Here is a 13,549-nt window from a genome sequence, read left to right as displayed (position 1 = left end):
AAAAATCGCCTATCTTCGAAAACTCTTGAGCTAATTCGTCAGCGTGGTTTGGCGCATGCCTCAGGCAACCGCAAGTTAACGTTCGAGCTCACAAAGCAGTGCAGGGATGCGATCAAGGAAGACCTCAAAGAGAGAAGAGCAGAAGTACTGGTAGAGGCGGCAGAAGCCGGGAAAAGTATTCGTAACGCCCGCCTGTCCTTCGCCAACTACAAGACCAAGATGACTGCCCTCCGACATCCTGATGGATCCATCACATCCTCCAGAATGGCAATGGAGAAGATTATCCATGACTTCTACTCAAATCTCTTCGATAGCCATGTCCACTTGCGACATACCAAATTCCACAGGATGGATATGTCGTTCCCAACGTTCTCCCTTCCGAAATCCAACACACCATTTCGTCGGTAAAGAAACAAACAGCAACCGGCCCAGACAAGGTCAGACCTGAAGACCTGAAGAACCTGCCGTCAGTACTCATCAATACACTGGCTTGGCTCTTCACTCGCTACCTGTCTGAATGCAAGGTTCCGTCCCATTGGAAAACCAGCAGGACCGTACTACTGTTCAAGAAGGGAGACATCCATGACATTGGCAACTACCGCCCGATCTTCCTATTGTCTGTCATCTACAAGTTGTTCACTCGAGTCATCCTAAATAGGATTGGCAGAACACTAGACGAAGGACAACCATGTGAACAAGCCGGGTTCCGCAAAGGATTCAGCACCATCGACCATATCCACACGATAACCAAGCTCATTGAGGTTTCTCGGGAGTTCAAGATGCCGCTCTGTTTAACGTTCATTGATTTAAAGAAGGCCTTTGATTCTGTTGAGATGGAAGCAGTCATTGAAGCCCTAGCCAATCAGGGCATTCAAGCCCAATACATCAGGATCCTCCGTGAGCTGTATTGCAGATTCACTACCAGGATCTCACCATTCTACAAAGAAGTGATCGTTGATGTCAAGAGAGGGGTGCGGCAGGGTGATACCATTTCACCAAAACTCTTCAGTGCCACCCTCGAGAACATCATGTGACGACTGGAATGGGAAGGAATGGGAGTGAAGATAGATGGTCGGCAACTACACCACCTCCGCTTTGCTGATGACATTGTTTTAATAACACCAAACATCAGCCAAGTGGCACAAATGCTGGCCGACTTTGACCGTGAGTGTGGAAAGGTAGGACTACAGCTGAATCTTACGAAGACAATGTTTATGAGAAACAGCCTCGTTCCTATTGCCCCATTCGCTCTCAACAGAACGATCATCTCCGAATGCAACAGCTATGTGTACCTAGGTCGAGAGGTCAACATGACAAATGACCTGGCACCCGAGCTGCGCAGGAGGAAGAGAGCGGCTTGGAACACCTTCAAGAATGTTGAAGAAATAGCTAAGAGGATGAAGAACCTCCGGCTCCGGACACATCTCTTTGATTCCACGTTTCACTCAAATGAGAGAAAGAATCCGGAGTTCTGACATCCATCGAGGATCAAGAATCAGGGATGCTGTCTCATTTGCCAAGGTGTCGAAAATCAGATGGGATGGTCACGTAATGAGATTTAAAGACGACCGCTGGACTAGAGCTGTTACCGACTGGATTCCACGGGATGTCAAAAGACCGCGTGGCCGCCCACCTACCAGATGGTCAGACTTCTTCGTCAAGATCATGAACGATCGGTTTGAAGCCCTTCATGTTCCCGGAGCGAACAGATGCCATTGGGTACACTAGCACGCGACAGGGACAAATGGAGACGTTATTGGTGCCCGCTTGAGCAAATCGACGACTAACGGGAAGTTAAGTGATTAAGTGATTAAGTGATGGAGATCAGAACTCCGGATTCTCTCTCTCATTTGAGTGTATCATGATATTTCAAGCATAGCTCTTTCGATTCCTCTTTGAGAGACCCGAATAGCATTCTCATCCTGTTTACGTAGTGCCCAGGTCTCTGAGGCATAAGTTAATGCAGGAAGAACAGTGGAATCGAAGAGATGTGCTCGTAGCTGGAGGTTCTTTGTCATCTTAGTTATTTCTTCAATGCTCTTGAAGGCATTCCAAGCATCTCTCTTCCTCCTGTGCAACACAGGTTCCAGGTCATTCATCATGTTGATTTCTCGACCTAGGTATATATAACTGTTGCATTCGGAGATGGTGGTTCCGTTGAGAGCGAATGGAGCATCAGGAACGAGACTGTTTCTCATAAACATTGTCTTCGTAAGTTTCAGCTGTAGTCCGACCTTTCCACACTCATGGTAGACACATAACAAATTTATTTTATACTACTTGCTCTAGCTAAACTTAAAGGAATGGCAAATGGAATTATAAGAAAATAAATCTTTAGAAGTGAATTTGTGATGATTGATTATCATATGTTTTTAACCTTTCTTAATCTCGTAGGAGGCAATTATAGGCACCATGAGTGAGTGCCATACTAAATGCCACATGTTAAGGAAGTTGGTCCTGTCCTTTAAAGAAGCTCTTTTAAACTTCTTACAGAATTGGTTTAAAGACTATAGATTCCCTAAGCTGTTGCCTTTCCATGGAGCTCTCTATTGTTTCTTCAAATCGGAATGATAACCTCGCTGGACAGAGTATTCTTGATGAGGTGTTCATTTCATTGAGTTTTTGTACTATGCCCCTTCCTACATTTCCGGTTTGCAGAATCTCATTTGATAGATCTGTTGTGAATCTTATAAAGGATTTTCCTCTGTATGCAAGTTCTTTTTGTTTGATCTTCTTGCTTTCAATATTCTGTCTCTGTTTGATTTTGTCATTTTGAGTACAGTGTGTCTTGGAGTTTCCTGGTGGAGTCTACTGTTGCTGGGAAACTTCAGACCTCTTGGATCTTGGTGCCTGTAATCCTAAACTCTGTGAAATTCATATGGATAATCATTTATAGGTGATTTAATTTTTAGCTATTATTAACTTTAACTAGTATTTCTTCATCAAAGGTGTCTTTCTGTTCTTCAGGCACTCCAGTGATTACAATATTGCTCCTCTTGACCTCATTTCACAGTTCTCTGGTGTGTTGTTCACTTATTTTCAGACTATTTTCCACCTTCTGCTGTTTCCTAATGATGGTTTCCTCCTTCTAATCTAGGAACTCCTTGATCTTTTGCTCAGCGGCTGTTGTTCTGCTGTTCAGAGCTTCTCTTGAGTTTTTTTAATGTATCTTCTCATACTTTGCATTTTTGTCGTTTCTGATTGCAGTTTTCTCATTTCAACTCTTACATTTTCTTGCACTTTGCTAATTGCCTGTGTCATAGTTTCTTTGAGTCCTTTAACATTTCATCATGGTATCACTAAAGTAATTTCTGGAGGACTTACTTAGCTAGTTGGAGTTGTTTGTGTCTCCAGTGTTATTATTTTCACTCATTGAACTTGGTAAGCTTCTTCATTTTTTTTTATCCTATTTGTTTTGTAGTGCTGGGGTGAATATTTGTAGTTAGAAGCCCTGGAAAATGCCTGTCTTCACTGAATGACAGGAAGTATAACAGTGAGCAATGTATAATTTATTGAGTTGATTTGTCATTCCAGGAGCTGTGGTGTGGGCCCATTAACACATCATAGATGGATGTGGAGTTGGCTGAGCTGAGACCTAGCCCAAAATGAGGGGCTCTGCCTCCTATTTTGGAGTCATCCCAGGTAATGTGATGTCAGCCTGAGACTGGCCTCACCTGAAATGGCAGAGCAGCAAGCAGAAGGTCAGGAGCTGGGGCATGAGCCCCTTAATTTGATGCAGGAGGCTGTACATACTCAAACATATTTTTTCCTTTTATTTTTTTTTTATTAGTGAAACACCATGAGGTACAGTTGTAGATTTACAAATTTTTGTGCTTGGGTTTCGATTATACAATGATCAATTACCCATCCCTCCACTAGTGCCCATTTTCCACTCCCATGAATCCCAGTATCCCTCCCACCCCCCACCCCCCCCATCCCACCCTGCCTCTGTGGCAGGGCATTTCCTTTTGTTCTCTCTCTCCTTTTGGGTGTTGTGGTCTGCAAATGAGGCATTGAGTGGCAAGCAGGTTCAGTCCATAGTCTACTTTCAATATGCATCTCCCCTCCTGGGAGGATCCTCCAAACACCCTTTATTTGGTGCTCCATTCTCTATCTGAGCTGCCCTTTCCCCTAGAATGACCAGCTGGCCTCTAAGCTATGGAGTAATCCTCCTGGTACTGATCTCGGCTATTCTTGGGTATTAATCTCCTATTGTGTTATTTTATATCCCCCAGATGAATGCAATCTTTCTATGTCTATCCCTCTCTTTCTGACTCATTTCGCTTGGCATGATACTTTCCATGTAGTACCACTTGTATCAAACATATTTTTTTGTGTACTTTGGGGCCATGATCCATGATGTTCAAAGCTTATTCCTGGCTCTGCACTCAGGAATCACTTTTGGTAGGATATAGAAGACCAATGGGGTTTCTGGAATGAAACCTGGTTGGCAAACTCCTTAACTGTTATACTCTCATCCTTGGGCTAAGACTTCCTGTGACTTAATATGCTGTTGTAAAATCGTCTTTGGGTAATCTCATCATTTTTAAATGATGAGATTATATATCATTGGTAAAATCTTCTGCATCCTTCACTAAGATGTGATATTTCATTTTACTTGTCAAAGTTAGCAGATCTAAAGTAGCTACGTATTTGATTTAATCATGGAAACAGACTTTCTGGGAAATGGAATGTTTAGGGCCTGGGTTCGAAGAGTATCTGGATCCACTCAATATAATTTCACAAACAAGGAAGTCAGTGTTTTCAGAAATTGTTAAATTGGCCTATGGAGCCAATTTCAAGATGGCTTTGTAAATATCAGGCTTCCCCACACCAACAATGAATTTCTGAACACAAACAGGATTTGTGTGCAGTTCTGCTCAATTCCAGGATTTGTGTGCAGTTCTTTTCAATTCCAGGATTTGTGTGCAGTTCTGCTAAAATCTACCCCACACATCCAGAGAAAGCACCGGATTCCACATTAATGTGTTCAGTCTCCCAAGACTACTCATTTGAAAATTAATCACAAGTCTAGCTCTTATACCTGTGCAATATAAATCAGAGTTTCCAAGACCCTCCTCCTCAGTTTAGATTAATTTCCTAGAACGCAGGGAACCTGCTAACTCACTGATTTATTGCAAAGCTTATTACTCAGGAATAGCCATTTGGAAGGATTCATGGGCAGGTCACATGAAAAGTACACAGAGCTTTCACGCCACATTTCTGGCAGGCATTCTTCCCAAATATCATCTATTTACTAATCCAGATGCCTCTCTGAATCTCAGTCTCAGACTCTGCCACACTGCAGGAGGTCAGATGTGGAACTAGAAGTCCCATTTCTCACAATCCCATAGATAGTTCTCCTGGCAACCAGCTTCCATGATTCCCTGCTACTCAAAGCCATTTGACTGAATTAAAAAAAATCAAACACACATGTTAATCACTTTTCATCACTCAAGAAATCCAAAAGGTTTAGGGACCTATGAATTAGGAAATGTATACAAAGACTAAATGTGTTTGAGGGATATATTGCAGCCTTTTGAATGATATATTTTCTTCTTATCAATTTCAAGATTTTAATTTTCCGAAATAGAATCACACAGGTGGTTCACATAAGGCATCATGGCATGATTTCATTCTCACAAGCATGAGAATAAAATGGCACAACCTGGTGAAAGATCATTGTTTTTCTTATAGCTTTACTTTGAGGAGAAAGTTGCCCAGTGCTTAAGTTTTTAATTTACTTTTTATTATTTTGCTTTTTTTGGCCATACCCAGCAATACTCAGGGATTACTCCTAGCTCTGCACTCAGGAATAACTCCTGGTGGTACTCAGGGGACCATATGGGATGCCAGGGATCAAACCCAGGTCCGTCACATGCAAGGTAAATGACTTAACCACTGTACTATCTCTTGCCCCAACCTTTAAATTTTTAGATAATGGAGTTTTAGTGAATAAATGAATCAATAATGGAAGCTTTACTCGTTTAATTGATTTTCTTTAGTTCACAATATTATGGGATTTTAAGATTATAGCTTGATACCTCTACACATACATAGGATTCAACATACCCTCCAACAAAATTCTTTTATTGTTAAGGACTCAATGGTCAAATGAAACTCTATACTCTAAAGTACTATATCTGCTTCTGATCTGTTGACTTGCTAATTTTCATTGATAATGCCTTTATCTTTTGCTAAGTAGCAAACCAGTAATTTAGAGAAAGGGCCTACTTGTGAGATTTCTTTATTTGCAAACTCACAACCCATCCACAATCGAAAACTGTACTCTTTTGGAGGCAATTCAACTTATAAAGTGAAATTAATTGATATGTACTAATAAAACTTTGCTAAATTTTAAAAGTTATACAAATGTTTCCACCTCCCCATGTTTCTAAGGGGTAGAAAATAAAAATACATCTGATACACAATCTCTACATTCCCAATAGGTATACTTTTTAATATTAAGTAGTGTAGTCTTGGGTTATTAGTGGTTAATTTCCCATCATTAAATAGCCTTACTCTTCTATAGGAGATTAGCATAATCTTAAGGCAGGATTCATATACCTAATGTAATACATTATGCTTTTTAATGTTTAATATATGCATAGAAGGTAAATAGAGCTGGGTTTCCTCTAAAGACTAGGTATATAACCTAATAAATATAGCACAAAAAGTATGTTAATTATCCTAAGGGTTACAGAGACCCGATTTATAAAATGTGTTTTTGCCCACCTAGCAGCTAATTAGAACAACCACTGAACCGTGGATACAAGAAGCAAGCAGTCTTATGAAAGAGCATTCAGTGGAATCCAGAATCATCTAAAAGGACCTTGAATGGAAATTATTATATGTTGCATTTTACTCAAGGTAGAATGAATAATAGGGAAAAGGCATAGCACACTTTAACCATTAGACACCTCAGGGCAATGGTACAGTATCAAGAAAGCAAGCCAAGGAGAAGCTGCCAGTGAGTCTCAGAGTCTGATGGAGATAAAACCAGGGAAACAAGAATCCAAATCAATCATGAAGCTATAGTTGACCTCCTTAGTTGGTTACTGGCAACCAGTAATCTCAATCGAACACAGTACCAACCAACTTTTTATTTATCCAATCAATAACTCATGGTTAAGGGTTTTTTTGTGCATGACTGGTTGTATGATTGATTTAGCAAACAGTATTAAGAGTTTTCTATGAACAAACAACATGAAACAAATGATTTTGGTTCTGCATTGGGGCAGGAGTTGGAGTTCAGGATAGAAACACCTGAATTATGGTGATAGGGAGGTGTAATGGTGGTGGGATTTGTTCGAATATTAAATGTAATCAAATATTGTGAGCTACTTTATAAAATTAAAAATCACAACAACACAACCATCCTGTTATTCATCGATTGCCTCGAGCAGGCCCCAGTAACGTCTCCTTCGTCCTAGCCCTGAGATTTTTTTAAAAACTGCCACATTCAAGGCTCTTTCAGAGTTAGGAGAATGAGACCCTTCATTGTTACTGGTATTTGGCATATTGGGTACACCACGGGAAGTTTGCCAGACTCTGCCGTGTGGGCAGGTTACATTCGGTAGCCTGCCAGTTTGTCCAAAGTAGGAATGAGATGATAAGATGTCACGTGGCCGGAATGCGGCCGCATGCTCTCAGGAGCTGGTTTTTATAGTCTCTGAGTCTTGGCCGTTGATGGGATTACACGGCGCCAGGAGGCCAGTTGGTGGGTGTGACCCCCGCCTTCTGGAATTTGAAGGATCTGGGTGGAGGATACTCAGCTCTGATCCAAGTAGGCTTGGAGATCTTAGCCCCGGGACCCGCGTGCCTCTGTTCCTCTGCAGGTACCTTCATGTGAGCGGCTGGAGCAATAGCACAATGGGTATAGCATTTATCTTGCATGCAGACGACCCAGGTTTGATTCCCAGCATCCCATATGAGCACCACCAGGAGTAATTCCTGAATGCAGAGCCAGGAGTAACCCCTGAGCATTGCTAGGTGCGATCCAAGAAAAAAAAATTAAAAATAATTTTTTAAAAAAAGAGTTTGCTATGAATTAGGTTTCCATTGAGCACATTTTAATTTATCTTCAAGGTTACATAAGAGAAAAAAAAGAAAACTGACAAAACTGGAAAGGCATCAATTACGCCTGTGATCAACAAAGAAATTGAATGCTTCATTTCCATAGATTCTGGTAGATACCTGTAATACTGTACTAGCTGTATTGTTTAATAACTTGTTTTTTACTTCTTACATATTGTCAACTGAAACGTTTTTACTAGAACTGGGGTTTTTTGTTCTTCATTTTTAACCACCCAGCCTGGCCAACCCAGTTGCTGACCGAATAAATAAACAGGATTCATTCACATTCCCAGTGGACATGACAACACAGTAAATACATAAAGATGTCATAATTATAATATAATCTTTAAACTCCTGGAAACTGGATTATAGAAAATATGTCAAATGACTATGTTTACGTTCAGGTCATTAATTAACATTTATCTTATCTGTTCTCTAGAATGTTTTCATGGCCTGTTCTTCTATCTCTTTCCTTAGAAATTTTATAATAATTATCTGCGGTCAATGTTTATAGCATTTTAAAGAAAGAATAAGCCCCACTGAGATGTTTGTTAAATGTGTATTATTCATCTTTGCATCTCTCTGGTTTATTATAGTCCCAGGCCCAAACCAGTCTCAATGGATGCTTAAGGAATAAATGAGTGACTGCATAAAAATCAGGACAGAAGCCAATTCATGAAGAAGGCAATATATTGAGAGAAATGAAAAGCAAAGAAATTACATATGTATGTCCTCTACAAAATGAGAGATATCAAATTTTTAATAATTAAGCCATATTATAGACTTTATGTTGGCATTTAAATACCAGATCACAATCATCTGGTAAAAGTTCACCTATTTGTAATAGAGGAGACATAATAATATCTTACATAGAGAAGCTGTTTTTAGCTAAAAGTGGCTGACCAACCTTTAGAATGGTTGGATCCTATTCTACTTTAATATAAAGAATCTTTTTTAAAGCTAGGGACTTTTAGGATTGAACTTTTGGCCTCCTTGCTTGCTTTCATTCAATTGAAATAAAACAAAATTATACATCCACCAGTCCTGTTTCAGTAAGTGGCATAATTAATTGTTAAGACCAGGTTCAGAGGTCATCCTTGAAAGTTATCTTTTGTCTCCTGCCTGTGAGTCTCCTCCCTCTCCTGACCCATTAATTACTGCCAACATAGTCAATGAATAGATCCTATGACTCTAAAATATAACCAAAATATGTCTGTTTTCACCACTTCTTTCCTATTACTGTTTGCCCTAACTATTGCAGTAGTGCCCTAATCAGACCCATTCCTTCACAGGAAAGGAAGAATACTTGGAAATCCATTTGAAGTTCATAAGTGGCTCTTATCTGACTGTAAAAAGCTGGTTAAGAATGTCAAGAAGAAAACAGGTAAAGGAACAAACATTATAACTGCTGTATTGCAAACCATAATGCCCCAGAGGGGATGGGGGAAGGGAGGGAGGGAGAGAGGGAGGGAGGGAGGGAGGGAGGGAGAGAGAAAGAGAAAGAGAGAGCAAGAAAGAAAGAATAAAGGTGTCTGCCACAGAGCACAGAGGCAAACGGCAGGGGGAGGGGGGAGGAGGGAAGGAAACTGGGGACATTGGTGGTGGAAAATGTACACTGGTAGAGGAACAGATGTTGGAAGACTATGACTGAAACCAGACCATGATCAGCTTTGTAAATTTGTGTTCACAGTGATTCAATAAAAATAAAATAACAAAAGAAATAAAGAGCAAGAATTTTCAACAAAAATTGCACTACATATAGCATTGTCCTCCCGTTGTTCATCGATTTGCTCGAGTAGGCCCACTAAGGTCTCCATTGTGAGACTTGTTGTTACTGTGTTTGGCATATTGAATATGTCATGGGTAGCTTGCCAGGCTCTGCCATGCGGGCGAGATACTCTCGGTAGCTTGCTGGGTTCTCCAAGAGGAGCAGAGGAATCGAACCCAGGTCGGCCAGGCCGGCCACGTGCAAGACCAACGCCCTACCTCTGTGTCTTCACTCCAGCCCAAAATAAATAAAAATATTTGATCAAAACTGAAAAAAACAGCAGCTCCCATACTATGCCTTCCAGTCCTCCTTGATCTGACTTTCACCAAATGTTTCTCCTTTTACCTCCTGTTATTACAGCTTTTAATTCCACCTCCAAACCAGGATTCACTGTTACTAGAAGTGCCATACTTCATCTAATGGTCTTTATTTTTGCCCTTTTTGCTCCCTGGAGTACTCCTCTCAGAGCACTCTGCAGGGGATCACTGCACAGATTTCTCTCATCTCTCCCAGAAATCTCTTGAAAATAGCATCCTGCCCCTGTGGTTTTGTGGCCCGTTTCTGTGCCCAGTTTGTCTTTACGTGGAAACAAATCAAACACCTCCTTCCTTATATTGTTTCTTTGCTCGCTAATTTGTTTAATGTTTTCTCTTCTTGGTAGAAAGTGCTCCAGGCTTATATCTGCCTGGTTTCCTATGTTTCCTGAGTTCCCCAAATGATAGGTGCTCATTAAATATTGTTAAAATAGTATGTTCTCACTAAATATTTTCACAGAAACTGTGCAAGTTTTATCACCTATAGACCATGTTGCAATGAGTGACATTTCACATGTATTGATGCAATGAACTCATGTCTCATTGTCCTTTTGAAATTTATATGTAAAACCAAATATTACATATTTTAGTTAAGACTAGAACAAGATTAGTACCCCAGGCAAGACCAATTTATTTCACCAATAGTTGTTAGAAACCTAATTTGTTTCTTTAAAAATCTCTTGAAGAAATTATTTTCTTCAGTCTTCTTAGAATTTGTATTCTCAAATTTCTGTAATTCTCAGAGATATTGGAAATGTGGGAATTTTTCATATCTAGCCAATCAATTATTGGATTTCTATGCTGTTGCATGTTATAGTTTTCTCTAGGACATTAATTACCATAATAAACATCATTTGTTCACTGACCTTTTTATCCCTCCAAATGTTTGTGCATGGCCTAAGAACTTTCCAAAGTCAATATGGAACATGTGGCCTGACTTTGTCAGCATGATATTGTCATTGTGACGGTCACAGACTCCCAGAATGAATGTCACCACACACCATCCAGCACAGGAATAGAAGAAGTTCCTCAGGGCCTAATCATTTGAAAAGTTAAAAGAAAAAAATTCAGACACACACATACACATAAAGGAAATGCATTAGCGTCAAAGGCAATAGCAAAAAAAAAATATGTATTAAAAGCAAAATTACTTAATCAAGTTTCCACATCTCAGTGGAGATTAGGCTATGGCTAAATGGATGGTTCTTGATATGTAGCAAAAGAACAAAGCAATCAGTTCTTTGCCTAATAGAATTTATGTTTTCACTGAACTCCAGGAAAAGAGCACTTTCATTTTGCTGGCATTCTTTTTCATAATTGACTGGAGAGGATTCCTGATGTGATTTTTGACATCTCTGATTCACAATATTGAGTGATTGTTTTTATAAGCAGAGAAAGAAGAAAAATATAATCCAGTACTCTAAGTTTCAGAGAAAAATGAAAGACCAGTTCCACTGCTAGCAGTGTTCCAGAGATCAGGCTACTCTCTGATGCTTAGACAGTTGGATACAGTGGTGGTGGGCCCTTTGGAATAAACGAAGCAGAGTTCAAGCCTAGTGATATTGAGGACCATCATAGTCAAACCTGGGAGCACTTTGGGGTCTCTCTATGTTGCAAGGTGAAATCTTGGAACTAGTCATGGAAGAACTAGTCATGGAACTCATTTCCTCCCCCCCCCCCACAAATGGCTGAGCTCCAAGATAAATTTTTTAAATATCTCAATTTTTGAACACAGAAAAATAAAGCTATATTGAAATATTCCTAATATTTTGGGTTTATTCTTACAAATAATTCACTCAGTAAATTTCCAGTAGTGTTTTGTTTCAGTATTTATCAGTGAATTCCCATATCACCAGAATGTCTAGCTGGGAGCAGATTAGCACTAAGTCAGTTGTCACTTATGCGTCTTTAATAAACTGAAGTTTCTTGCCATAATTGCTTTGTTTTCAAAATAGTGTCCTAGGTGTAAGTCAATTTCCTCAGAGTTAAAACTGTTGGTAATAATGAAAGTGTGACAATAAGTGACACTGGTTCAGCCACAGTTAAATTCTTCTAGGAATGGTGTGTTGATTTACTAGAGCAGAACTCTGTGTCACTGGGTTATGTCAGGATACCCCTATTCCTGCTCTCCCAAGTGCCTGAGCAAGTCACTTAATTTTGCATGATGTTCTTCACTCAGATAGTAAAGATAATAAAGTGGGTCCTTCCCCTGGTGTTTGTGAAGAGCAAATATTTGTAGAAGCACCTCAGGTGATATACCTCCAGAAATTTGTGCAAAACTCAAGTCACACTTTTGGATGAAAAGATTTCAGGATAATCTCCTCTGATTCTTTGCTATTTGTCTTCCCAAAGCTTGCTTTTTTTTCATCACACCAAACTCAGAGTTGGAATAGGACCTCTGGGTCTCTTTATTATCGCCCTTACGAGAAAGCACAGCCATTTATTCTGGTGTTCAGGACAGAATTTTCCCAGATGGTGGCTTTGTCAGATCCCAGCTGGTCCATATTGCATCTCAGTGTATTAGCTTAAAGGTGCATCTGGGTGGTGACAGCTATACTGGTTCAAGTATTGTAAGTGGAACCAGGTCAGGCAATAGCCCATACTGATCCCCTTATCTGAGGGCTGTACCTGTACAACCATGCACCGTAGGCCAGATGCAGGAGACAGTAATGTGGGAAAGATGTAGTTATAGAGAACACTTTGTTGAATTCTGATGTGCAAAACATAAAAATTCTTATTACACATTCTAAAAATGCTGAAGGAACCAGGCACGGCAATGTGGATTATCACAGAAGAAATGCCTTACAAAGGTGGGAGGATTTTGATGGAAATCAGAGATGAGGTGAAAATCCGAAGTTGACTTGAGAAATGCAGCCTACGGAGCATCATCTGAGGAACTAGAGTTGTAAGGGAAACATCTGGGCCAAGAAATCTTCAATGACAGCCCAGAATTTCACCCAGAAGGAAAGCCCAACTCAGGCATTTTCACCTCATTACTATGCCATTCTAATGGAGTCATTATTATTAGGCTGATGACTAAATGAATTAGAACTCAAGGTGCACTCAATTTACTTTTCATTAATCATAGCACTTAATGAACCAGAGCATATTCTTAGTTAAGTACATTATTTAAAATGAACTCCAGCCGGACAAACCTTTTCATAGTCCGCCTTCAAAGGGTTGTGCTCATGGAACCACTTCTTAATTGTGTTCTCCTTCAGTGGGCCTATGAGACCACAGTGGCGATGGATCTTTGCAAGGGTTACAGCGTCAGGCACCATTTGCACCAAACCTGTGGTTCAGAAAGACACCTGGTGACTTGTGATGCAGAGCGTTTTCTCTATATACGTAGTGTTTAGCTGTATGTCTTTCAGGAAGTCTCTGATCATTT

The 13,549-nt window shown here is 40.0% G+C and overlaps 1 protein-coding gene across 1 annotated transcript in view; it reads right to left on the bottom strand.

Annotated features, from left to right (window-relative positions):
• The window catches only part of PIK3C2G (phosphatidylinositol-4-phosphate 3-kinase catalytic subunit type 2 gamma), a 375,313-nt gene that overhangs the window by 119,000 nt on the left and 242,764 nt on the right, over positions 1-13,549 (bottom strand). The window contains exons 23-24 of the mRNA XM_056134595.1: positions 13,314-13,450; positions 11,025-11,194 (exon numbers count right to left, since the gene is read on the bottom strand). Coding sequence (XP_055990570.1) covers positions 11,025-11,194; positions 13,314-13,450 — 307 coding nt within the window. The remainder of the gene's footprint in view (positions 1-11,024; positions 11,195-13,313; positions 13,451-13,549) is intronic.

Source organism: Sorex fumeus, unplaced genomic scaffold, assembly GCF_029834395.1.
Source record: "Sorex fumeus unplaced genomic scaffold, SorFum_2.1 ptg000100l, whole genome shotgun sequence".
Classification (NCBI taxonomy): Eukaryota; Metazoa; Chordata; class Mammalia; order Eulipotyphla; family Soricidae; genus Sorex; species Sorex fumeus.
Note: the sequence above shows the minus strand (reverse complement) of the source record. Positions and strands in the feature narration are given on the sequence as shown.